This window comes from Onychostoma macrolepis, chromosome 18, assembly GCF_012432095.1.
Source record: "Onychostoma macrolepis isolate SWU-2019 chromosome 18, ASM1243209v1, whole genome shotgun sequence".
NCBI classification, from domain to species: Eukaryota; Metazoa; Chordata; class Actinopteri; order Cypriniformes; family Cyprinidae; genus Onychostoma; species Onychostoma macrolepis.
Window position 1 is genome coordinate 12,991,842 of NC_081172.1, and position 27,712 is coordinate 13,019,553.

Sequence of the window (27,712 nt, forward strand, 5' to 3'; positions counted from 1 at the left end):
ACAGGCATATAGAAAAGAAAAGGTTCACAGTCTTACTGAACATTGAACAATGTTTTCCTTTTTTTATTCCAAAATGTCTAGGATGAAAGAAATGTGTAAAATATACAACAGAATTGCAAACACAAGGAACAAAAATCAAAAACAATTGTCATACACATCCTGCAATTCGAACCTCTTGACGAAAAAAAAAAAAAGAAAAAGTTTGTAAGCCTCAAAAACTGAAGGCATTGTGTATTAGTACAGTAACCCAGACATCATCAGACGTGTCTAAAACAGCATCGGAAACCAATTAACCTTGCACTGCAATGAATCTTAAAACTGACAAAAGGACGTTTTCAACCTGACATAACATAAAACTTAATCAGACAATCTATTCGATCACAGGTCGTCTTTGCTGGACTCTATACTATGCAAGAAGGAGAAATGAAGATGAAACAGGATTAATTCAGGTTTACAAAGCTTAAACAAAAGTGGGGTGTTGAATTTGTAAAAACAGGTTAACTATGTTTGAGTACATGGCTCTCACCATTAGCATGCAAGCATGCTGAGTTTAATATATGCTTATTAGCGCCTCAGATTTACGCTCAATTGCGCAGCAGGCTGATGTCTGTTAAAGAGCTTTTTTTTTTTTATACATATGAGAAAAAAGCAAAAGAGGACACATTGCCTACACCCTGTAAAAATGTCCTAATGAGCCACACTGACTGCTGCAAATGGCTATGGATATAATATACACAGCTCTAAAAATAAAGACGACAAGGGAACAAATAATGTGTTAACAAACACAATCAACGGGGCCGGCACTTCCTCCTCGCATTAGCATGAAACTTGTGAGGAATAAATGACTGAAAAAATAAACTCAGATCACAGTTTACAGCACTTGTAAAAAAATGCTTCAGTAACAAACCTGTCCATTCCTAACTTCAATTCCGTGTTTAAGTGAAAAAGAAAATTTTCTTGGAGATAAGCCACACACACACACACCAATGTGGCGGCCAATGTAGGATCAGAGGACCCGATTACCAATATCTGATACGCAATAGTCTGATAAGGCACTTTCTTTTTGTTCTTCCTTTATCAGAGGGCATGACCAAATAGTCCCTCCAAATGAATAACAAGTGTTGGCAATCTCAGTCCAAATCAAATACAATCAACTGACTAGAACAGAGCAGAAAATAGGCTATTCTCAGCCACTTTCTCCAACACTTTCAAATATTTGGGTGCTGCGATACAGAAAGAAAGATTTCAAAGAAAAAAACCCTGTATTTTTTTTTTTTTTTTAAAGAAGAGCCTTGTTGCATTCACTGTAGTGTAATTCTGCAGAAGAACTGAAAAATCACAGAAGCAGAATATAAAATTAGAAAGATACATAAATGCCTGCCCTCTAGAGACTTACAGACGTACTGCAAGTTATGGACTCAAGGTTCCTTTAGAAGAATTCCAAATAACTACATTGTTAGCATTCCTTGGTAACATAATAAGCTCTCTTATATATTTTACAGGGCTCTGCTGATTGGAAAACGGGTCGATTTTGCAATAGTCCACAAGTTAAACTGTTTTTCTGGCCATTTCAAATCCTGATAGCATTAAAAAAAAAAAAAATTCAGGAACATGCATGATGCTCCATTTGACGTGAAAAAGCAGCAACTTGGCCAAATTATTTTCTGAAAAACTGTTAAGTCAGATAAGGATAAGTGGCCTAAATACAACCTTTATCAATAACCAACAGGGCTAATGTTCATGAGGTGATGATAATGTCTTCATTTCTGCAGCATTCGACGGCATTCCACCACAAAAAAAAATAGAAGGGGAAAAAAAGCAGAGCAGCCAGGAAACCATCCATTCAGCAGAAATTTGGAGTGTTCACGTTATAGCTTTCATTCTCTCATGCTCTACACAGTCTTGTTCCTGATGTGCCAAGAATGAAAGCAAAAAAATAAAAATAAAAGTTGTGGTCTCCTGGTATTAAATGCATAATGAAAATAACTGAAGTAGCCAATGTCCCGTTCTGCATTCATGATGGTGTTGCATAAACTGACTATTATTCACATGTGCAGAGAAACAAAATCAAAAATAGTCTGGAAGGAACGAGGGAGGGAAAGGTGGGGGGGGTGTAGTCCAAAGCCACCAATATATAGTCCAAGCGTGGACTACAACTCCCAATAGTGCTTCTTGAGAGAGCCAATAAGCTGCAGAGCACAGATAAAGCAACGGAACAGCAGGGTGGTATGAGGTCATGACGGTCGTCTACGAGACTGCAGAACAATGACTGAAGGGTTGTGAAGATGTCAGCTGCGCCATCCGGAGGGGCTCTTCTAGTGACTGACGAGGCCCTGCAGCATCATCATGAGGCGCCGTGCACGCTTGCTCAGAGGGCTGTGGGCATCCTGCTGCAGGAAGTGTAAGATCTTTTGTCGTACCTGGGACAGCACTGCAGACATGTGGTCTCTGGTGACTGGATCTCCATGGTCCAGGTTCATTACAGCATCTTCAAGATAGCTACAGAAAAATGAGAGAAAGGGGTCATGTGGGGGGGGATCTTTCCACAACGACAGGCATTCAAAAGTCGCTGCATATTCTGATGAAACAGGTTTTTCATCAAGTCAAAAATATTTCATATTATTGCATATATTTTTCCACTGGACCTTAAAAGCATGACATTTACATTTTTCCCTTTCTACAGCTTTTTATGTCACTTGCCTCTAAACCTTCATGAGCAAAACCGGCAGATTTCAAATTGCGTACTTCCGAACAAGTGCCTTTGAAATGAATGGGAACTCAAAAAAAATTGCTTTCCCCGGGCATTTAGAGTTTCTTGGCTTACAACTGTAACATACCTGCTAATATCATCGCAAGCATCACGCAATCATCTGCATCATCAAGGAGCAAATGTTTTCTCTCACATCAGACTTTGATTCAACTGGAGGCACCATTTACATCATTTATTTTATCAAAGTGTTCTTGCAGGAAGGCTAAGTTCCTTTAATCTCTCCGGTTACGATCACCAGTTTGCTTTGAAGCCAATTCTCATTAATATTAGAAGCACTTTGCACTGGGCCAGACCTCTAACAATGTATTAATATTAAACTCAAAAAGTGCAAGAGGTCTGAGCTTTTCAAAGTTGAATTTTCAGCAGCCAGCACTCCAGTCTTCAGTGTCCCATGATCATTCTAATATAATGATTTTAAAAGACGATGATTTGGTGCCCAAGATAGACACTCATTATTATTGATTATGAAAATATTTTTAGAGAATCTGTGATACATTTTTTCAGTATTTTTGGATAAAAGTTCAAGAACATTGTAAATGTCTTTTAAATCCTTGATTAATAAAAATGTTTAAAAACATGAATGGCAGTGTATGTGGCCAGCACAAGTCATTCATTCCAGTCCTCAAACACAAATCTGCTGTTTTTTGACAGCTGTGTTAACAGAACATGTTTGTCATTTCTTTAAGCTATTCTAGGCTAAAGCTTTTTTGGTCTTCTCTCCAGGCTGCTTGGGGTTTTTTATAAAGTCCATCAAGGATTATTGAAACGCCACCTGTTTGGAAAACTATCTGGGAAATCTCTCCATCTGCCTCTGAAAATTAATAGACACTGGTGTATGATACCACCAGAGACTTGAGCTGCATGTTGCACAGAGGTCATCTTAATTACCTCACAAGCGATCATTAAGTTAAAGCTTCCGATTACGAAAAAAAATAAATAAATGGAGGAAATGTAATACAATGACCTTAATATCCCCAGGACTTTACGGTGTAGTCCTGTCCAGATGGCTAAGCTTTCATGCCTCATAGCAATTTGCTCTATTTTCACATGTGTAGGCCCTGTTCCAATACATTTAAGCCCACAGTACTGTTATCTCAACTATAATCTACTGGCCTGGAGAGATATTACATTCCCGGTACATTCAAATCACTGTTCACATCTTGTATTCTTCTAACCTTTATTTGCGAAGACAAAAGCTGATGTTTAACTCAGGAGCATGACACACCGAGTGGAAAGACAGAATATACTGTGTGACGCTAGAAAAATTTTTTTTTTAAAAATTAAAAAAAAAGGCAAATTCTTGTAGCACAAACAAATATACCCAGGCCAGGAACACCAATTCAAAAAGGCCATAACAAACCATTTTAATATTAGTTTTACTGAGTATCCTTGTTTTTTTTTTTTTTTTAATCAAGTGTTACATAATGTGAAACAGCTGTTGCACTGATGCCAAACTTGCTTTTCAGCATCACGTGCCATGAGTGCCACATTACACAGTGTTGAGGTAAACAAACAAACAAACAAAAAAAAGTGCCCAGAGACTCCTGCTCGTTCCACTTCATTGCACTCTCCTAGCGGTTACTGAATGCAAAAATGTGTCTTATGTACTGTACGCCCAAAGCAGGATTAAGGTGTAGTGTGTGAATATTAATTGGGTCATGATAGCATTCTTTGGTAATCTAATGGGAGCATCCAATCAAGTTAATGAATATTCATGAATCAGGCCTGGACAAGCACATACAACATGCTGCTTTTAGCCAATAAGTTTGTCTACTGGGCAAACACCACAATGTTATTAATATTCCTAAGCAATAGCTTTACTTGTAAAAAATCTATTCTCATATATTTTTTAATTCATTCATTTCTGTGATAGCAAAGCTGGATTTTCAGCAGCAATTACTCCAGTCTTTAGTATCACATGATCCTTCACAAATACTTTAATGTTCACTTTGTTCAAGAAACATTCATTATACATCAGATATTGTAGATGCTAAAATGTATAATAATGGTTCCTATTATCAATGTTAAAAACAGCTCTGCTGCTTAATATTTTTGTGGAAATCGTGATATATTTTACTGGATACAGGGTTTCTTGATAAACAAAGGTCAATGAATAGCCTTTATTTGAAATGGAAATCTTTCGTAACATGTCTATAACTGTCACTTTTGAACATGTCGCTACTGAATAAAAGTTTTTTTTTCTTTAATTATATTTACCCCACATTTTTTAATGGCAGCTAGTATCAGTTATTTAGGGGCAGTCGTGGCCTAATGGATAGAGTTGGACTTGTAACCCAACGGTCACGGGTTTGAGTCTCGGGTCCAGCAGGGATTGTAGGTGGGAGGAGTGAATGTCCAGATCTCTCCACCCTCAATACCACGACTGAGGTGAGACCCATGAGCAAAGCATGTCATGTCCTTTCCTTCCACTATAATAGTATCACTGTTTCCACAAAAATAGTAAGCACTATTAATAAAACAAAAGTGTCATAATTAAATACTTATGAAAATCAAACTTTCATTAATCATTTTGAATATGAAGCTATCTAATGCTCTTTGTCATGAACAAAAGCGCAGACTCCTGTAAATATTAATTCAGGCGCTAAAAATAGATCAAACTTAAAGCATGCATCTTCCTACTTAAAATAACACCCTTATGTCCGTGCAGAAAGAGGACAGACTTTCAGATGGTAATGTCTATGCACATATGGGCCGCATGAAACGCTAGTATTTTATAGTGCAATTCAGAGATAGGACTGGCAGACAGAGCAGTTTATAGCAGTAAAGGGACTTGGCAGCACACAGGCAGAGCATTACTCTGTGATTCACGGGAGCCGGTCCCTTTCCCCCAGCAGAGAACTCTAATGCAGCCCAGACTGTAGAGCACTTTAATAACTGCAGCCCAATGCAGCAGTGCCACAGAAGCGGATGTCCCCTTCAACACAAGGTCATCCACAGAGGAATTAAAGAGGAGAAAGAGACGATGTCTTGTGTCTTAAAGCATTAATATCCTGTGATATGAATCTGTATTTTGCCCTTGATCACGTACAACATACAGAGGACTATAAATAAATACTTAAGTGTTTAATCATTAAAAGCACAGCGCTGTGCATGATCTTGCATACTCATTCAAACTGTGAGGGGAGCTGAAGGAATAACTTCTATATAAAGGGCATATGGGGGAGAGGGGAAAAAAAAGGTATAGAACATGACTGCGCTGACTGATGGAGTCGAAGGGAACAAACCTGATCTTGAGTTCTGTGCGTGTGCTCAGGTTGGTGGAGAGCTGCTGGATGAGAGACAGAAGGACGGCCTGATGGAGTGGACAGGGCTGCTGGCCGAACACTTGCTGGGAGTCAATGGTCTCACACACGTAGAGCACCAGATTCAAGTCTGCTGCAGATAAAGCCTGCAAGAAAAATCACAGCAAGCAGTCTGTGAAAAAACCTGGAGAGGACATACTAATACAATACAGTGTCATTATGAAAGATGAAAGGAGACATAAAAGGTCAAATCTCACAGCATACTTGCCTGTGGAAATAAGCAATAAACTGTTTGGTTTCAATTTTCAAAGCTAATAATTACAGTGATTCCCTACAACCACGAAATTGACAAAATTCAAACTGATGTAATAAATTAACAAGTTATGAATACAAATCAAGAGTATACTTAATAGCATAGTAACTGTGGTTTGACTGTCAGCACTTATCTTAAGACGTCTCCTTCCAAATGCTTAATTTGGCTATTAGTGATTTGAATTGCTTAACTTAAACAAAACACTACAGGCAGAAGCCATGGATGCTACTGATTCCTCAATGGAGAAGACCTTGCAAAGATGTTTTTGTGAAAATATTTGGGACGTGCTCCCATAAATGTTGTCTATTACACAAAATGTAATTTTACAGACATATATGGCTCCTTTTTGAAGTAGGAGATTTCCTCTGGTATTTCTGCTGTATTTTTAACAATCCTTCTTGTTTTCAAACAGAAACCAGAAGTGTTAATATATTGTTTTAATTTTTTCAATTAGGGATGCATCGATCCGATACTCAGTATCGGTATCGGCTCCAATACTGGCATTTTCTGCAGATCGTTTATCGGTGAGACGAGCCCAATCCAAAATCCGATATTGTGCGTATACTATTCTGTGTTACTGTTAATGAGTTCAAGTGTTCTGAAGCCGTTCCACAGTTTAATGTGAGGTACAGATGAATATTTAAGTCGTTAAACTCAAGTTCATGTAAACTCTTCTCTCCGCTGCAGCTGTCTGTCATCCTACATTCAGCATTCAAACTGCTTGTCGCATTCGGTTAAGGCAGTCAAGACGATGAAACTCTCTACAAGAGCGCATAATCACTCAAATTTAAAACCGTTAAAAGAAAAAGCTCAAACTCGCACAGATTTAATAAGCTACGCATCAATATCTCGTTCCTTTGTGCTTTGAACGTCTCTATGCGGAGCGGAGCGCAGCGCAGTGTGACTCTGTGTTGCTTCAAGCACATCATTCTGCGCAAGGGAAGCGCATTGGCGCTTTGTGCCGCTCTCTATTGGAGCTTTTTGTATTATAATGGTTTTTGTACAATGAAAGATTATGTACAGCGTTTCTTGTTCTGTCCTATCAAAGCTATTAATAATCTAATGTACAGCACAGTAATGGAGGCAGCAACATATGATAGATAGCCTAGGACTCCTCTATCATATGTTGATGCCTTCATTACTGTGCTAATAAATGTCTTTTAATTTTGTAGTTTATATTTATAAATAAAATAAATTTATTTGTTTTCATTAACGCATTTTACAACAATACAAAGAGCAATGTGTAACATTTTACCAGATTTAGTCCTTCACATATTCACTTTTATTTGTTCCCCACTAAATAATTTTATTTTACTAAATGTTTAGATTTTATAAAATTGTGCACTCAAGATTTTTCTAGAATAACTTTTGGTGCTAAATTATCCACTAACCTAGTTTATAATAGTATTTTTGTCATAGATTGTGAATGGACCTGTTTACACCTGGTCATTTCATGCATTTCGCTGATGGGATCTCTATCGGATTTATTCAAATGTTTTCCATTTACACTTGGCCACATAGTCGCAAAACAGATATAAATCCGATCTCACTATATTTAAATTTAACGAAGTTCACGTCAATGAAATCAAAAGATAAGCGCTGCCTTTTATTAATTTTATTAATCAAAGACCGCAATAGGAGAGCGCGCAGCATCAGCACTAGAAAGATAAGTTTGTCCTACTACTTTTAATGATGAGTGTGTTGAGCGTCTGCGTCTTACTTTCAGTTTCATTCGCGGCAGTTTGCGCGTCTGCTCGTTGAAGAGATACTCAGCTAATGCGTGTTGCATTAGCGCAGTCAAATCTGACTATAATGTCATATAGCCTGTAACACGGTCTCACACGTTTATTATTTTTTACATTTTGGGAGGAGTAAAATTGTATGTGGTACAACTATTGACATGACACAGCAGTTTATCTAATCAATGCACCCCTAATAAACCTGAAAAGCCATAAAAACAATCAGAGAAGCATGATACAGGCCAGTATAGTGTGTGTCTAGTGATCAGTAACCAACCTGTTGAAAAGCCTCATTGAGCTGGCCCTGCTGTAGTAACTGCAGTATGCTGGCCTGCTGGGCCTGGTAGTCCAGATGTGCAGAGGGTACAGGTGTTCCTGCGGCCGAGCGCATGGCCTGCATGATGCTGGAGGTGACAGCTGCCTGCTGCTCCTTCATGGCCAGACTCACCTCTCCCTTCACTATGCGTTGCACCTGCGTCAGGATTGAGTCCTGCAGACTGCAGAGAGGACAGACACCTTTAGTTTATACAAATTTTATAACAAAAGACAGGATTCTACTCCCAGTAAAATTTATCAAATTAAATGGAGTGTATTTAATAAGATGTGTCACCACTGAACACTGCTGTGGTATAAAAGTGAGAAGTGGTCAACCAATATGGATTTTTTGATGGCCAACATAAAGCACCTTTACATGACATCACAGTATCTAAAGACAGCAAATAACATGTACAAAAATATCAATTTCATTGCAGGATATTTACCAAATTTGAAAACATTTGAAAAATAATAAATAAGAAACCTGATGAAAAAATAAATCTGTAATCCCACTATAGTTTACAATTTCCTACTAATGCTACAAACATGACTAAAAAAAAAAACTAAGTGACACTTTTCATGGCAATAAATTACATACTCAGATGTTTTAATTATATAAATACAAATTTGATGAATGCGACAAAGTTATATGAGAGCGTATATAGTGTTTGTCAGAAAATAAAACACTGTAATACTTTTAAATACCATTTACATACAACAGTTTAGTCTGATAAATTATTAGGCAAATGTTACACAAAAGACAGTAGCTTAAGATGAGTAATAATGGTAGTTCCTGTATGTCTGTTCAGGGATTTTCAGCACCTTAAAAATTAAAGTCCAGCTTCCAACACTTATTGGCCAAAGAGAAAAACTTAGCAGATGGCAATAATTTAAAAGCACACTAAAATGGATATTGATTACGGTTAAATCTCATTGTTATTATTTTATGTTCGTAAGTTATCAAAGAATGTTCCACTAACAAAGAACATGTTAAAACACAATAAAGGTATAGTGATTAAAAACCTATATAAGCTTTTAAGAGCATTGGTTTAGATTACATTTTTTTTTTATTTATTGGAACTTTTGTATTGCAATGTAAATCTAAATGTAACAAGCAATATTTAGCTCTTTTTTTGGTTTCAAATGCCACAGGGATTTAATCCTGAATTTAATACTACATACTTTGTATTGCAATTGTGTGGGAGGGAAACAAACCAGCTCTATTGACAAATTAAACCCAGGATTAGGCCGGGTGCCACACCTGCCAATCCATTTGCAAGGTACTCAATGCAGAGCTCCAAAAAAATGCTTTCTCTGCACAAACTCCTAAATCAATCGCCGCTTCTTTTCATGCAATAAAGTTTTCCATAAGGGAAGGCATACAAGAGGAAAGAGAATAAACGATTGCTGCATTCCTCCTTTCCTTATATTGATTTCTGACAAATATTGGATGAGCTTTGTGCTGCATGCATGCGGCGGTAAGCCTTACTTTCCCACGATCATGTGGAGCTGACGCTGAACGTCAGAGCACACGCTGGCCGTCACAGTGGTGGCCAGCTGGTCTTGAGAATTCTGGAGCGTGTCAATCATCTGTTGCAGCTGGCCAATCACGGGATCCCGTGCATCCTGGTCCCGCTGTTTCCTATTTTTGATGTGTGTCTCCAGCTGTTGGATGTCTGCGGGAGAATGTGAAGTCATTAGATATTTAGTTGCAGCAACACATTACAACACTGCTTCACACAGAAGAGTTTTATTAATTAGCTGGTGCTACAAGATGTGCAAATCCGGCCTAAGAGCATTCAACAATCTGCCAGATGCTCCACTTAATTTTTCCATTACCATAAACAGGCACAAACAAAAAGTCAGATGGGTAGTGAAGTCTACTATGATAGTTCTTACACTCGTTGGTTCCCTGTTTGAAGCTGTCATTGATCTGCTGAAACATGGACTGGCAGCCTCTCTCAAACACAGGCAGCACAATGCTCTGGAAGGTCTCTTTGTAGGCCGCCTGGATGGGGCCCTGCATGGCCTCTGCAGCAGCACGACCGATAGCATCCGTAGTGTTCTGTGAATAGAAGAATAGGACAAAAAGTTAGAAGAGTTATGAGTTTTCCCCAGTTTGTGCCTGTTCGGTGTTCCGCAATGAATTATTCAGTGCTACATCAGTGCATAGAAGTTGGTGCACTTCTTCTGAACCGCTCAGTTTGTAGTATGTCTTTCAGAGAAACATTCTTTCCAGCCAGAAATGTTTTTAACTCAGACTTTAGAAAATAATATCATAACAAATGTCAAGTTTGGATTAAAAAAAACTATTTAAAAGTGTTCATTCTCCATCTTTCAGCCACTGACCTTGGATTTAACAACTTTGGTGACATTTTCCTTCAGTGTTCCTTCCACTGCGGTTAACTTTGCAGCGATGGTGCTGCTCATCTGGCCAGTCACAGGATCTAGACTCTTCGATATTGCTGCGTAACAGAAAAAAAGGTCAACTAAAGCTTCACACAAACCTTAAATCAATAAAAGTCTTTGCTCCAATTATTTCACAGTCGCAGAAGAGCAGAATGTTCATTGTTGTACTGAACGCTATGAGGAAAAAGTAAAGTTGAGCTCTTGAGTTCAGAACATCATCCCTCACCCTGTGGGACGGTCTTCTTCATTTCTTCACGCAAAACTTTGTCTAGCCGGTTGCAGAGACTGTTGTTCAGAGTCTGGACGAGCTGCTGAACCAGCTGGTCCTGGAATTGTTGGTTCCGGCTTTGTCCTTCAGCCAGAATTCTCTCCATTCTTCTCTCTGTGTTACCAGTTAAAGCTAGCAACAAATTGCATGGGCCTGACCAATCCAAAGTGATTATTCATTAATGTGTATATGCATGTGAATAAATGAGATATTCATATCATCTGTTTTGCTTTTTCCTGTGATAATGGGTTTAGAGTTTTATTTTAACATTGTCATTTTAGATCATTTTTAAGTTGCTCTAAAATGTAGCTTCTTAGTTTATGGCGCCAATCATAATGCTTTTATCCTCTGTAATGTAACATTCCAAAGTTAACATACAGCAGAAATTACCTTAGAGTAGGACTTTTATCTTTCTGGATTTTATTTAGTATGTAAATGAGTGTGGCCATGAAATATGATAAATGAAATATGCTAAAATAATAATATTACTCATCTCAGTCCATGTAGCCTTGGTTACATTGGCAGAAAAATTGTTGGTGAAAGTCTATGCATTCAAAAAAAGTGCAACATGAAGAAACAAAATAATTTAGATTTCATATTGGCAAAAAAAAAAAAAAAAAGGCGACAGCATGGATGCCTCAGTTAATTTTTTCTTGCTCATTTGTGTTTAATCTAATCTTCAACCCAGCTACAAATCTCCACCTAGTGGAAGGATACGTTCTTGCTCCTGCTGAGCCAACATGGCGTGCTCAATGTGAGCCATGATGGAGCTCTGGACAGCGTCCATGTGGCTGGTGACTCTCTGCAGAAGGTCCAACTGGTTCTGTCTCAGCTCCGCGATCTCCCTTTGCTGGCTCCGTAACATCTGTAGGAGTTCGTCCTGCACTTCTGTGCTCATCTGAGGACACAATAGCACATTTATTCCTCACTTGTGAAGCTCAAGGACTTCCGGGGATGCTTGACTGATGCCAGCACAGTTGTAAGAGTCATAGCAGTCACAGCAGAACATTCATGCTACTGAGCTTGCCATGTTATTCATCGGTTTCTGTCTCCACTGCATTAATCTTTTATTTATATTATGAATCACAGTGACTGGACAGAAAACAAGCCTTCATGCATTTTCATTGGGTTTACACAATACAAATGCTAAGAAATGCATTCAGATTGTGATGCAGGGGATCAACAGACTTACCTGGTTCTCAATCTGTCTAGACTGTGAGGACTCTCTGGGTAGGGAGAAAAACAAAGATGATCTAATCAGTCACGCAATCAGATTATATGGCTGAAGGGGCTCACTGCTCAATCCTATATTAAACAATATAAACATTAATATCAGGGAGATTTCCATAGAAAGGAGTGCAGCTCACTCACCCTTCATCCTTCTTGCTCTTCCTCTTGAGCTTAGGGGAGCTGCGAGGGGATGTTTTCCAGTCTTTCACAGGAAGTCTGTGAGAGGAGCGAGCGCCACAATTTCCCGAGGAGGAGGCCAGACTGGCAACCTCATCATCATGATCACTGTCCATCACAGCAGGAGCAGAAAATAAAAGGAAAAGAAAAGAAAAGATGAGCAAAATTATCATCAAGGTATTGAAGACTGACGCTACAGGTGTCTGAAACTCCTTAGACACAGCCTTAATTTGCATATTCACATCATTATCTTGAGTCATGCTCAGATATGCAGACATGAGGAAGGAGTAAATATGTTTTAAATATATACACAATTGCTTTTAAAATAAATTACTTTTGTTCAGCAAGGATGTATTACTGATTCAAAGTGACTAAAGATTTTTATATTGTCACAGATGCTGTTCTTTTGAATTTTATATTAAAAAAATCCTGAAAAATATCCATCACTGTTTCCACAAAAATATTATGCAGCACAATTGTTTTTAACTTTGATAATAATAAGAAATGCCTCGAGCACCAAATCAGAATATAAGAATGACTGGTGAAGGATCATGTGACACTGATGACTGGAGTAACGGCTGCAGAAAATTCAGCTTTGCCATCATAGAAATAGATTCGATTTTAAAATATCTATTTTAAATTGTAATAATCTAACAGCATTACTGTTTTTACTGTATTTTTGATCACATAAACATAGCCTTGCTTAGAACAAGAGACTTTTAAATGTTTTTTTTTTTTTTTAACTTTCAATATAAACCTTTTAACCCTTACATGCAAATAATGTAGCTAAAAATATTAAGTAAAAAGTTATTAAAAATGATCACTCAACCATAAAAACAAATGTTTTTATATACGATTATGATAATTAGGCTCATCCGCTAACTATACATTTAAAATTGTAGACAGCAGTAACAGTTTTCCTAAAGAAAACTGACCAGCCATAAAAATATTTTATTGGACATGAAGCGCAAGACATGTCTCCTTTTATTTTATTAAACATATTATAGTTTTAGTAGCTTTATTTGAAGAATACATATCCCACATGATTTTATTAGAACTCAGGATCCCATCTTGTTTAGTAACCATGGCAATTTCAGTTCTATTGTCGTGACAGTTTTCTTCAGCAGGCGGCTGGCATCAGTGATTTCAGCGAAGGTCAGACTATCATTCGGAAAATTTAAAGGAAACCGTGTAGTGTTGCAATTTCTAAATAAATTACCAGACACCTGCTGAGACACTGATTTTACAACTGGCACAAATGTTCATTTGAACCCTGTTTTTAGGCCACACACACCACATAACACTCCCATTAAACAGCTTAAACTGAGATTTGAGTATTTTAGAGCTTCCTCAATATGGCATAAGCAGATGCAAAGTTAAGATGGATGGACAGCATAAATTGAGCAAATGTACTTGAAAAACAAGTATAGAACAAGACCTGATCTACAGAAGTGTCACAAACACCTGCATAGGTGATACGCCAGAATGTAAAGTGTACCTCTGCTCTGCACTTGCATCTTGACTGTCATTCTGAGTCAGGTGATATGTGCGCCTGTGGTATGGAGAAGAAATGTGTCTGTCCTTTATTTCCTCCCTAGAGCTGGAAGGAAACAGTCAAAACAAAGTCATCAAATGTGTTAGCCTTGTATCTTCAAATACTATCACTGTTTGCTCAAAATTTATCATATCTCTATACGCCACACAAATCATAAAACTCCCAGATACATAAATCAATACTAAATGTTAATATTAACTAAACATATTAACATAAATCATAAAAAACGTAAAAGAAAATATGCCCTACTGCTGGTCAAATGTCTGGACTAATTAATAATCTATTTGATCATAAATGCAGTAAAAATGTTAATACAGTGAAATATTATTACAATTTAAAATAACTGTTTTTGCAAAAATATAAAGCAGCACAACTGTTTTCAACATTAACAGTACTAAGAAATGTTTCTTGAGCACCAAACCGGCCTATCAGAATGATTTCTGGAGGATGATGTGCCACTGAAGACTGGCATAGTCGCTGCTGAAAATATAGCTTTGCCATCACAGAAATAAATGACGTTTTAAAAGGTTTATTATATATTACAATAGAAAACAGTTATTTTGAATTGTAATATTTCACAATATCACAAATGCAGCCTTGGTAAGCATAAGAGATTTATTTAAAAAAAAAAAAAAAAAAAAAAAATTATTCTAAACTTCTAATCAGTTGTGTATAAAAAAAAAGATATTTTATTATAAAGCAGCCTCTCACCAGTCTCCCAAACCATTGTCTCTCAGGCTGTTGCGAGTTTCTCGTGTGATATCAGGTGCTGCGGGCCAGGTGTGGTTCACACTGCTGTCAGAACAGGACCCTCCAGCCGCTACCGCGTTCTCCTGTGACAGAGCTGTCTCCAGCAGGGAGGGTGTGTTATTGAGTCTCTGTTCTCCATCCACAGATGCTACACCCAATTCCAGAGGCAGTAAACTGTGCTCAGCACTGCTCCGGGCTCTAGGAGACAACAGGTGGAGGACTGATGCGGCTGATGCCATGCTGTCAGAATGCAGGACAGGGACTGAGTCAGCAGCGGCACCGGCCAACCCCCTCTGCAGGGTCTCTGAGGCGATCTCGGGGATGTCCTGGGACATTGCTGTTGAAGCAGAGGAGATGACATCCGGAGAGCGAGCTCTGGTTGGAGAGGCCTGGGGGACAACCATGGGGTCTATGGCCTGGAGATCCAGGGAAAGAGGAGGGCTTGGAGGGGAAAACTGTGGAGGAGGAGATGGAAAATAAGGAAGGGGAAGTCTGTGAGAATAAGGAGCAGCTTCACAGAGTAGAGAGGCCTCTCGCAGGAGGGATGGAGAGAGCACAAGTGGGGGAGAGAAAGCCTAAGCGGATGGAGTGGATGAAGGGATGCATTATGAACAAAAGAATTGTTAAATGAGTTTTTCATTTAAATCTGATCTTAAAAGACTGACAGTCTGTGCTGTAATCTGATTTGAATTCTTCAGATGGATAGTCAATTCAGATATTGCCAACGTTACATCTACCATAATGACATAAGCATTTAACTGTTTAAAAGTTTACTGGCAGAATAATTTTTTTTTAAATAAATCAATATGCATAATATTGATCAAAAGGGACAGCAAAAGACTTTTCATAAGAGACTTCTTTCAAACACAATATATATATATATATATATATATATATATATTACTGCCCTGATACTATATACCTATCTTACAAAATAACACCGCTCACACACAAAAACAAAGGCAGAGCTACTGGACCTCAATATATCACTATATGCAGTTTGACATGTCCATTAGTACCTGGATATTTTCCCCAAGGCCTGAGATGAGGATAGAGTTGGATCTTGGACTGCCTGCGCTGGCATTCAGAGTCAAGCTACTGTTGCCACATTCGACAGACATTTTAGGGCTCTGGGCCAGATCATCTCCACCTCTGGAAGAAAGAAAATTGAGCAATGCCTATGAGTGCATGAGAGGACACAGGGCCTGACATTTTACACACAGATGTGCATTTCTTTTCACACTGTAGGATCCAAAAGTCTCAAAACACTCTCAAAAACCTGGAAAGTTTGAGGACTTTAAAAAATGTGAAACAGAAAGATTATAAATGAGTTATATTCCCCACCTTGCACCGCTATCTGAGCTGCTCATGGCCGTGACTATGGTCAGGCTGCTGGCACTGCTGCCAGGAGAAGCGGGCATCTGAAAAAAAAAACAATAGAGCAAAGATGAATAATCACCCTCTCTGAAGGGACCTAATGATGAATCTGTAGTATTAAAAGCTTACGGAGGCGCTGGGCGTCATGAAGGCATCTGGGGTCATGAGTTTGGGCAAGGCGGATGGGGCTGGACTCATGAAGTCAGCTGGAGTTGGAAGAGCTAGAATCTTACTCAGGTCATTCTGTGATCCACTATCACCAGACTCTTTATCAGAACTCATTGCCTCCACATTCAGATCAGCCAGTTGGTCAGAAAAACCTGGGAGGGAAATGCATTTAATTTTAAAATGTGCACCATTTCCTTTCTCACCACAATTAATTCTGAGACTGTAACCTTTGGTAAAATATATTTATTTTGCTATAGCACTGTGCATTCAGCAGTGGCAGTCTAGGAATGTGTATGTCATGTGTGACCCTGGACTACAAAACCTGTCATAAGGGTCAATTTTTCGAAATTGAGATTTATACATCATCTGAAAGCTGAATAAATAAGCTTTCCATTGATCTGGAATATTTGGCCGAGATACAACTATTTGAAAATCTGGAATCTGAGGGAGCAAAAAAAAAACTAAATATTGAGAAAAACGCTTTTAAAGTTGTCCAAATGAAGTTCTTAGCAATGCATATTACTAATCAAAAATGAAGTTTTGATATATTTACAGTAGGAAGTTTGCAAAATATCTTCATGGAACATCATCTTGAAAGATTGTGACCCATACAGTGTATTTTTGGCTATTGCTACAAATATACCCCAGCGACTTAAGACTGATTTTGTGGTCCAGGGTCACATATACACATACATATATATATATATATATATATATACACAAAAAAACTCTTTTTACTTTTTTTTTTACTTTTTTAACGCAAATTAATCGTTTGATAAGGTTTGACCCCAACTTCTTCCCGTCATCGCAGCGTGGAAAGGTTATCTATTATTGTGTGACGAGGGTACAGCAGACCAGTGTTGCCAGGGTAACAGCACAAGTGGGCTATTTTGAAAATACAGTCGCGAGAAAAATTAGAGCCATGGGTTGCGTTTTTTTGGGCTACTTTTATCATGTACCGCGGCCGCCCAAAGTGTATAAGACAAATAAAAATTTAAATAGATCCTTTTACTAATGTGTATTATACTTGGAATGTATCCCTGGCAACTTGAGAACGGAGAGGCGGTAGTAACATCAAACAACGTGAGTTTCAGCCAGAGCAGCAGAAATAAACATGACAACAGCCACTATAGATTATATAAGATAATAAACACGATTACGATAGATATGGTCTGTATGTGATTTTCTTGAAAGGAATGTGTATGTCTGAAATGCTAATTTGTGCAGCGATATAAAAGGCTATAAATAGCATATTTTAACAACAGTAAACAACCAAATTCCACATGCGATCACAAAAGGAAGTTATTACAAACACTCGATGGTGGTTTAAAGTGAGTTCTGAGTAAAAGTGCACTATTAATCTCATAAATTGTCTTATGAAGCATGATGCTAATATTAGCTCTAATGCAGCTGCAGAACAGGTCCAATTCTTCTTCATAATGCATTTTGTCATAATACTTCACGTAAGGTCGCAAGAAAATGTTTTGTTGTATTTTAGAAATACTTTTGATAATAGTTGGGTAAATGTTTACTGGGATTGACGCGATGTGGCTTGATAAACGTTTTATTGCCAGTATAAAGGCTGATAATTGCTGAATAAAAACAAAAGAATAATGATAAAAGAATAATAAGGATTATGCCTCACACCTGGCGGAAGTGTGAAAGGTTCTGTTTCCTTAAACTAGTTTGTCATGCATTTCTTTATTTCAACACATTTACAGGTAAATCCTAGTATTTTAAATTTGTGATTAATCGTGATTAATCACAGTCAAAAAATATATATATATTTCCAGACTCACCAAAGCCATCCTGTGATCCAGACTGAGGCATGAAGAGAGAGGATGAGGCCCCCTGATTTGGCTGGAACCAGATCTGCACATCCTGTAGTGATCTGTGGACATAAGAAAGTGTTACAACACCACAGATCTGAATGTAAACTTCACGTCTTCATTGAGAGCTTTTTTTAATTTTAATAACCCACTTTGTATGCACACAGTAGAGTTTAATCTGGATTCCTGATTTGGACTCAGAGGGTCCCTGGTTTCCTTCTGTGAGAAGATATTATAAACAAAAATATTAGAAAGCGTCAATTGAATGCATCTTCACTCAACTTACAGCAAGACAACAAACATTTGCACACACAAAATGGTATGAAAATAAGGAAAGGAACTGACCTGTTGTCATGCTTTCACTTTCCTCTTCAGGGGGAAGGACCTCTGTGTGGCGCAGTCTGGCGCGGGCGACATCCTGTACGCCGAAGCTGAGCACAGGGTGTGTAAGCAGAAACTCTGAAACTGCAGTGAAGCTGGCACGGCCTTTTTCCTGATCCTGTAACAGCTCCATGACGTACAACACCTACATATCAAACACACAACCCAGAGTAAGCTGCTAATAACCAACCAGTTACTCATAACCACAATGTCATCGTTTGTTGTAATAGCAACACGGACCTAAGCTCAAGAATCCTATTTAACAGGACATATGCTAGAGTTGGCCAACTGACTGTTTTTAATTTGCTTTGATCCTTCCTGTCTTTCTACTTGTCCCAAAGTCATTTCTGAAATTCCTCAAACTTGAAGATGGACCTATTTTTAGTCCTTTCTGGTATGAGACAATGATTAGATTTCACACTTGCTGCTTGAAGATGTTCTCTGTCAGGTTTGATTGTCAATGATTTCAAATGGCATTGGTTCTTGAATAAATACATATGAATAAGATTTTTAGAGCTAAATCAGAGTTTTTAGGGAACGACGACTTAAATTTAATTTGTATGGAAATAAGCAACATTAGGCAAAATAACTTCTTTTGGTTTCCAATTAAGAAAGAAAAGTCATACACAGGGCTCGCAAAATTTCAAAATCCCTGGTAGCCCTTCGGGCAGGTACTTTTCAGATTTTGGTAGCCCGAAAATTAATTAACTAGCCCGAATTAAAAAATTACTATTTTCTTTTATTTATTTAATATAGAAAATCAGATAGGAGTTTGAAAGTCAATCAAAAATATTTTCAATACACAAATATCAACAAATATGAAGGAAGGAATTTTATTTCACTATTTACAGGGTATCTGCAGAATTTTTTAAAAATATATTTAATTTATGACCCATTTTAAGAGCTGCACAAGTAAAATGAACACAGAATGAGCGGGGTTGGACAATGTCTATGGTAACATACAGTTTTGAGCCATAAAATTACATGATTTACAGTTCAGATACAGGTTTCCACAAAAACAAAAATCTTATACAACAGCGTTTCAGGCTATAGACCGTTTTTATGAAAAGGGATCAATCAAACATATAAATTGTTAATTTAAAACGTATAAATATTACTGTCTTAATTGTTTAGATTTTTAGAAGGCACATCAACTTCTTTCTCATTTACAACTCTGTGTTTGTTGCGTAAAAACATGAGTTGATATTTGCATTGATTTGACCATAAACAGTAAGAAAGGCTTATTGGAAATGCAAATTCATTCTCTGCCATGAGGTGGCGCTTTAGGAGCGCTGAAATATTTCGGTTTCCCCGGAAACGCTGTACACAAAGCAGCTCAGAGCTCATAAACTCTGCTTTATCAGGAATTATAGGTAAAATGAAATTAAAATGCCAACGACACGTTTTGACTTGAAACGTGCAGCGCTCATATTTATTCAATGACATCATTGCCTTTTGAAGTTTAATCCTGCCGTATCGCGCGACTCTCGTCTTTCCGTCCCCAACTGTAAGACCTCTTGAAATTATAATTAAGACATTTCTTACACCATTTAACATTTAAAACTTTTTATGGCCTTAATTTTGATACAACTCACTTTAAGAGTTTTTAAGGATCCACGGGAGATCTGTATTTAAGGAGCCCGTCGGGCAGGCAGTGATACATTTTGCTAGCCCGACTGGAAAACACAATAGCCCCGGGACGTCGGGCTAGCGATTTTGCGAGCCCTGCATACAGGTTTGAAACGCCATGAGAGTGAGTAACTAAAACTACAACCCTATATAAGAAACAGCTGCTTAAAAACAATCTGCATTGCATAAAGGTGTTTTGACGATTTCTTCTAAGTGGAAAACATGGGTGGAATGGTAGGATCTAGTCGTAAATATGGAATTTAGCTTAATTGGAACGTCAAAGGAATTTGGCAAAATTTGGAAGAATAAAAGAAAATCGCAATGGACTAGTGTTTATGAAAATTAAACCACAAAAAGACTGCTACTTGATCTGAATGTCTTTGTGTGACAGAGCAGTGCAGTTTCATCTACTACGCACTCAAGCATGACTTTCATGGTGTCTACAGCATCTGCTGTCTCTGCATATAAACTTCTGCTGCTCTGTTACTTCACATTTTTTTTATTTAAATACACAAACACACAAAAAAAAAACATTAAAACATAACACACTGAATCTAGTGAAATTAAAACAGACACATACATATACACACACACATAAATAATAATGAGTCTGACCTTCCTCTGAACATCACTGAGAATGAGAAATTCTGCAGACAGGTCCAAACTGGCCTTCAGGCTGGGTAGTACACTGCTGTTGAATGGATCTGGGGTAAACCTGAAACACACAAATTCACAGTTCTTCTAAAATTCACATCCGTAGAGGAGAAAGATTAATGCTCAAGCTTGAACAACACATATCGAACAATTAAGAAATGAACAGACCTGATGGTTTGTAAGCACGTCCATGACACTGTACACCACATCTTAAGTTCCTGGTTCTGATCAGCTCCAGTGATCAGGAAGCGCCAGAAAGGAACTCTTCAGAAGAAAATAAATGGTTAAGTTTAATGTATAGCATGTGTCAAAGACCCAATTTCAAGTAAAGACAACTGCAAAAACAGCTTAAAGCCAAGTGTCAGATTCCGTGATGACTTAGGATGCTGACTTTGAATTTGGACAACTGAAGACTATATGAACTTCATACTCACTCTGGATCTTGCTTCTTGTGGTTGTCACAAAAGAGCAGGCAGGAAAGAGGCCGTCCATTATGTGGCTGCCATTCATGCAGGCATCTGTAAAAGGAGCAAGGTTACTTACATTTTTCACAAGGCTATTGATTTAGTTATAGGACAGCTTTAGAAGTATAATCAATAACAAAAAATATCAAATTATTATTGTAATATTGCTAATAATTATTAACAGTATAATTGATTGTGTTAAATACATATTAAATACAATTACAGTCAAATGTTTGTAATATACATTTAATAACATTATTGTACACAGTATTTTGAGTATTGTAAATTAATATATTAGCACATTTTTTCCTTGTCAACTAAAAGCAATAAATGTTTAAATATTTGAGAAATATTTTAAAGCTACATGCCACTGTTGATTTATTAATATTTATACACTACCGTTTGGATGGTTTGGAGTCGGTAAGATTTTGTGTTTTTGAAAGAAGTCTCTTATGCTCATCATTGCTGCATTTATTTAATGAAAAAAGTAATAACACAAGTTACATGGTGAAATATTACTATAAATAAATGTAAAGATTTCTATTCAATATATTGATTCCTCTGATGGCAAGCACGATTTTTTAGAAGCCATTACTTCAGTCTTCAGTGTCACATGATCCTTAAAAAAATCATTTTAACATGTTTACTTGGTTCTCAAAAACAGTTCTGATCTGTTATTATCAGAATTTATTCTATCCTGATTCTATTATCAATGTTGAAAAAAAGTTGTGCTTCTTAATATATTTGTGGAAAACATTATACATTTTTCCGGATTCTTTTAATGAATAGAAGTTCAAAAGAACAATATATATCTGAAATAGAATTTTCTGGTAACATTACAAATGCCTTTAATGTCACTTTTGATCAATTTAATGCACCCTTGCTGAATAAAGGCATTCCTTACCATCTTTCAAAAATAAATCTTACTGACCCTAAATTTTGAACAGTAGACCATGTTAAATTTCATAATGTCTCAGTACCTGGGTTGGTCCTGTCCCTCAATGTAGATTTGCCAAAACTTTACAAATCCATCATGACTGGCTGTGGCCAAGACCGTGCCATCAGGGGACAGGGCTCCCTCACTAATGCGCTGCAAAAACAGGAATACGTTTAATAATAAACATCACACCCTATAAATCACTTATGTGTTGTTGCAATTACATTAAATCTAATTTCTCAATTAGTTAATAAAACACTGCAGACACAACATTGAGCTAAAAGACAGCGGGACATACTGCTGTGTGTCCTCTAATGGTGATGAAGCCCTCTTTCAGTTCTGTGGCGTCCACAGGCCATGAGCTGTTATTGGATCGGAGGATGTCAAGGTCCCAAACCTCAGCCTACAAGCACAGTGAGGAGAGTAATAGTGTTAAAAACATTTAAAATCTAATAATATAAGGACATTTTGGAAAGAAAGTGATAAAACTGTCAAATTCCAAGGAAATCATACTCTGTCTTCATGAAGGAGTGCCAGTGTCTGACACGCATCTTCTGGGTTCTCATCATTGTCCTCCGGGATGAAGGGACACCAGATGAGTCTGCGGTTGGAGTTTAGTGGAGTGTCCTCAGGCCTTCGGATGTGAACGATCACTTCATCTCTAAGAAACATCAATGTTAAGGAGAAACTGCAGAGTTCACCTGCTCATTAGCATTATACAATACATGTAGATCCAGATTTTTTTTTTTTTTTTTTTGAGAAACAAAGAAAATAAATATTACAACCTTACAATTTGACTTTTTTTGTATTTAAAAAAGCTTTACTGGTCTAAAACCTTCTGGAATCTCATTAACCTGCTGTTCTTGATGATTTAGTATAAAAAAACGTGAAAAATCTTTATCATAATTCCTGTTCAATCTACAGAGGATACTGTATTTTGCTGCTGTGGCTAGTGAGCTGCCAAATGAACATGTTTCCAGCCTCATCCACGCAGCCCAACAGGGTGGAGTCCAAGTGGGCGAAAGCAAGGTCTGTGACTGCACCGGTGAAGCCCTTCAGCAGCGAACGCTCGGTTGATCCCAGCCGCAGCACTCGGATCATAGAATGATTGTTTGCGCCTGTGAGTGAAAAACAATTACAAACCATTCAGCTGAATCCCATCAACATTTTATTCAAAAGGACTGTGCTAAATGAGCCATGGACAAACACAGTGTGCAAACTGACCTCTGATGGCATAAGCCAAGTAGGAGTTGGACACGGCTATTAAATTGCCATAGTAGTACTTGTGCTCCCAGTCATATTTGGCGACTGGCTGAATTTTAACCTATAAGAAAAGTCATACGGAAAAGATTTAGAGAACAAAACAATTTCCAGGGTTTCCACTCATTTTGACCTATTAACCTCTATGACTTTTCCAATAGTTCATTTTAAAAACCATTATATAAAGATTTCTAGCCAAGTAAATATTTCATAACTGAGCACTAGTGGAAGATTTTACCGACTAGAAATGTAGAAGTTTTCACAATTGTATTACTTTCAAATTACTCTTGCACACCTGGACACACCAATTAAAAATTCAATGATTTTCCTAGGTTTTCGATGACAGTGAAACCCTGAACTGCTAATAATAAAGTGTTTTGCACAAGTTCATTAATTTACACACCTGGTTGCTGCCACGAGCCTTACTGTCAATACTAGAGTCACGACTGGACACAATTTCAACATTGTTTGCTCTGATGGGGACACAGGTGGACCCATCATCTCCTAAAAGGCAGCTGGTACCAAAAAATAAAAAATAATAAAAGTAAAACACGATGTATGGATTTATTGACAATAAAGAGCTCTAATATACAGGTGCATCTCAAAAAATTGGAATATCACGGAAAAGGTCTTTATTTTTTGTAATTTAATTCAAAAAAGCAAACTTTCTTATATTCTAGATTGATTGCACACAAACTGAAATATTTCAAGAGTTTTTTGTTTGTTTGTTTTAATTCTGATGGTTACGACTTACAGCTTAGGAAAATAAAAAATTCAGTATCTCCAAAAATGTGAATATTTTCTCAAAGGTCAATCAAAAAAAGATTTACAAAACAGAAATGTTCGAGATCTCCAAAGTAGGTTTAATTATGCACTCAATACTTTGTTGGGGCTCCTTTTGCATGAATTACTGCTTCAATGCGGCATGGCATGGAGGCGATCAGCCTGTGGCACTGCTGAGGTGTTACTGATGTTACTTATCTTCCTCTTGACAATACCCCGTAGATTCTTTATGGGGTTCAGGTCAGGCGAGTTGGCTGGCCAATCAAGCACAGTAATATCATGGTCAGCTAACCACTTGGAAGTGGTTTTGGCAGTGTGGGCAGGTGCTAAAGTCCTGCTGGAAAATGAAATCAGCATCTCCATAAAGATTGTCAGCAGAAGGAATCATGGAGAACTCTAAAATCTCCTGGTAGACGGCTACATTGATTAAGGACTTGATAAAACACAGTGGACCAACACCAGCAGATGACATGGCAGCCCAAACCATCACTGACTGTGGAAACGTCACATTGGACTTCAAGCAACATGGATTCTGTGCCTCTCCATTCTTCCTCCAGACTCTGGGACCTTGATTTCCAAATGAAATGCAAAATTTACTTTCATCTAAAAAGAGGACTGTGGACCACTGAGCAACAATCCAGTTCTTTTTCTCCTTAGACCAGGTGAGATGCTTCTTACGTTGTTTCTGGTTCAGGAGTGGCTTGGTTCTAGGAATGTGACAGCTGTAGCCCATTTCCTGAAGACATCTGCGTATGGTGGCTCTTGATGCGATGATCTGGTTTCAGTCCACTCCTTGTGAAGCTCTCCCAAGTTCTTGAATCGGCTTTTCCTGACAATCTTCCCAAGGCTGTGGTCATCCCTGTTGCTTGTGCACCTTTTCCTACCACACTTTCTACTTCCAGTCAACTTTCTATGAATATATTTCGATACAGCACTCTGTGAACAGCCAGCCCTTTCAGCGATGACCTTCTGTGGCTTACCCTCTTTGTGGAGGGTGCCGTTGATCGTCTTCTGGACAACTTTCAAGTCAGTAGTCTTCCCCATAATTGTGGTTGCATGTTCTAAACTAGCCCAGGAGGTACCCAGTATTTATACTCAAAATTAATCAAACTAATCAAGCTCAAAATGGAATATTCAGGTTTTTTGAGATACTGAATTTGTAATTTTCCTAAGCTGTAAGGCCCCGGTTACACTAGTGTATTTCTGTTTTAAAACGCATAACTTTTGCTATGGTTACGCCTGTCGTTTACACTACTCCAGTGTTTTTGAGGTCGAAAACGGAGACTTTTAAAAACGCTGCAGTGCAGACCCAGTTTTAGCTTAAACTCCGGGGTTGCGTTTCAGTGTAAATGGACCAAAACCGAGACTTTTGAAAAGCATGCCGTGGCTGCCCACATTCGCTCTGCGTATCCTTGACGACCGTGTAAACAATAACACCATGCTCACTGTTGTACCCATAGATATGTACAGGTAGATTCCTCATTCGACCGCTCCAAGCACGCAGACACGTCCGTCATCTAAATAATAGGGAATCTACCTATACAAATCTATGGTTGTACCTGCATGAATGGTAATGTGACATGCGTTTTCGGTTGTGTAGTGTAGACGGAGATCGTTTCTGAAACGCAGTGAAAACGCCAGTGGAGACGAGGATCGTTTTCATTTTAAAACGCTGTTATAAAACGAAAACGCACTAGTGTAAACAGGGCCTCAGTCATAACCATCAGAATTAAAACAAAAAAAACTTGAAATATTTCAGTTTGTGTGAAATGAATCTAGAATATAAGAAAGTTTGCTTTTTTGAATAAAAAAAATAAAAAAAATAAAAGACCTTTTCCATGATATTCTAATTTTTTGAGATGCACCTGTATGTTACAAAACATTTCTATTGCAAGATTTCTATGCAGTTCTTTTGAATTTTCTATTCATCACGGTTTCCACAAAAATATTAAACAGCACAGCTGTCTTCAACAATAATAATAAGAAAAAAAATGTTTCTTGAGCACCAAATCAGCATGTCAGAATGACTTCTGAAAGATCATGTGACACTGAAGACTGGAGTAATAACTGTTAAAAATTCAGCTGTCGTCATCACAGGAATTAATTAAATGTTGAAATATTAAAATTACAAACCATAAGAGACTCATTTAAAAATCCTATAGAACCCAAACCTTTGAATGGTAGTGTAAATATTATAAAGCAAAAAAGTTTAAGTATAGTATATTAAAAAATTACAGTTCATAAGAAGATAATGACAATATGATAGTATTAATGGTTTGCTAAAGAATGTGTTGAACATAATATGCAGTGTTAATGACAGCAAAACATACATAGTCTGTGTGTCCTGTCCATTAAGTTTGTCTGAGTTGTGAGCAGTTGGCTCCACCATTGTCCCAAGTCCTCCTGCTCCAATAAGATCCGCTCCAAGAATGCCATTCAACTCTCCATTGAAAGATGGTTTTCTCTGGCTCTCTACCAAAGAGGGCTCTGTGGAATCAAATGACTGATAAATCAAGTCGTAAAAATGCACTGGTGCACTCTCTGACTATTACTTTAATGACTTTCAATACAACTAGCATTTCCCCTCCCATTAGTATATATTGATTATGTTTTTTCTAAATAAATAAATATGTATATATGATGTGTGCTTATATGATAAATATACATATGAGGTGTGTAACATTGCATATGTAACTGTTATTGTTCTAACATAAGGCAAAACCTTGTATAATGATGCACAAAAATTTGAATAGGTTTTGAAACCGTCTTTTTGACTTGACGTGTCTTCTCTCAGAAACCTATAATGTCACGGTTATCAAGTCACTGCATAGTGATGCATATGAAATGCATTAAACTCTTGAATAACATTTATGTTCATGTCGCAATTAATATTGAACTCTTTCTGTCTGAGCAAAGCTGCGGCTGCGCCAGTAGGAGCCCTTACATGCTACGTTATCCCTCCTTTTATTTAGTCACATTAATACACAAAACATGATGTTTGTCACTTATAAAACGTAGTTAACACTGTCCCGCGTTTTTGAGCGACTGTAGCCAGGTGGCTCGCGCTGAAATCCAGCGCTGCGCAGCATCATCGCGCCGCGGCCTAGCGTTAGCTGCTCCCTTCCCCGGCAACTTACCGGCCGAATTACCGGGACGATCCAGTTTTAAGATGTCCCGAAGGTGCTGGGTCGCGCCTTCCATGTCCATGTTGGAACCAGAAGCCATAGAGTAGGGAAGGGGGATTTAAATCACTGGAAACGGCCAAATTCGCAATAGTTTAATTTTGTGTCTGAGCTCGCCCCTCATAAAAGCTTGCAATCGTCCGTCAACTTCCGTCAAGCGTTCCCTGCATTTCATTCCCCCGCCTCTGCTGGCAGGATTTCTTTGGTTCCGGAGTGAATCACCTAACTTGACAGGAACTACATTACTCTTCAATTAATT

At 37.8% G+C, this 27,712-nt stretch overlaps 1 protein-coding gene across 2 annotated transcripts; it reads right to left on the minus strand.

Annotated features, from left to right (window-relative positions):
• Positions 1-36: 36 nt before the first annotated feature.
• Positions 37-27,636, minus strand: edc4 (enhancer of mRNA decapping 4). 2 transcript variants are annotated; one of them, XM_058751559.1, is made up of 30 exons: positions 27,409-27,636; positions 26,602-26,758; positions 23,892-24,003; positions 23,453-23,552; positions 23,160-23,346; positions 22,742-22,889; positions 22,527-22,631; positions 22,272-22,381; positions 21,691-21,756; positions 21,262-21,345; positions 20,996-21,091; positions 20,789-20,888; positions 18,509-18,689; positions 18,316-18,382; positions 18,134-18,225; positions 16,296-16,486; positions 16,134-16,210; positions 15,809-15,941; positions 14,751-15,244; positions 13,983-14,084; positions 12,449-12,592; positions 12,270-12,303; positions 11,795-11,975; positions 11,036-11,191; positions 10,750-10,865; positions 10,300-10,465; positions 9,890-10,076; positions 8,363-8,582; positions 6,016-6,179; positions 37-2,499 (listed from the first exon to the last, which is right to left on the minus strand). In XM_058751559.1, exons 1-30 carry the CDS (start codon positions 27,494-27,496, stop codon positions 2,316-2,318), a joined length of 4,242 nt encoding a protein of 1,413 aa, XP_058607542.1. In that variant the 5' UTR covers positions 27,497-27,636; the 3' UTR covers positions 37-2,315. The 2 variants fall into 2 exon arrangements, with proteins under 2 accessions (XP_058607542.1, XP_058607543.1); XM_058751560.1 differs by lacking the exon at positions 21,691-21,756.
• Positions 27,637-27,712: the final 76 nt, after the last annotated feature.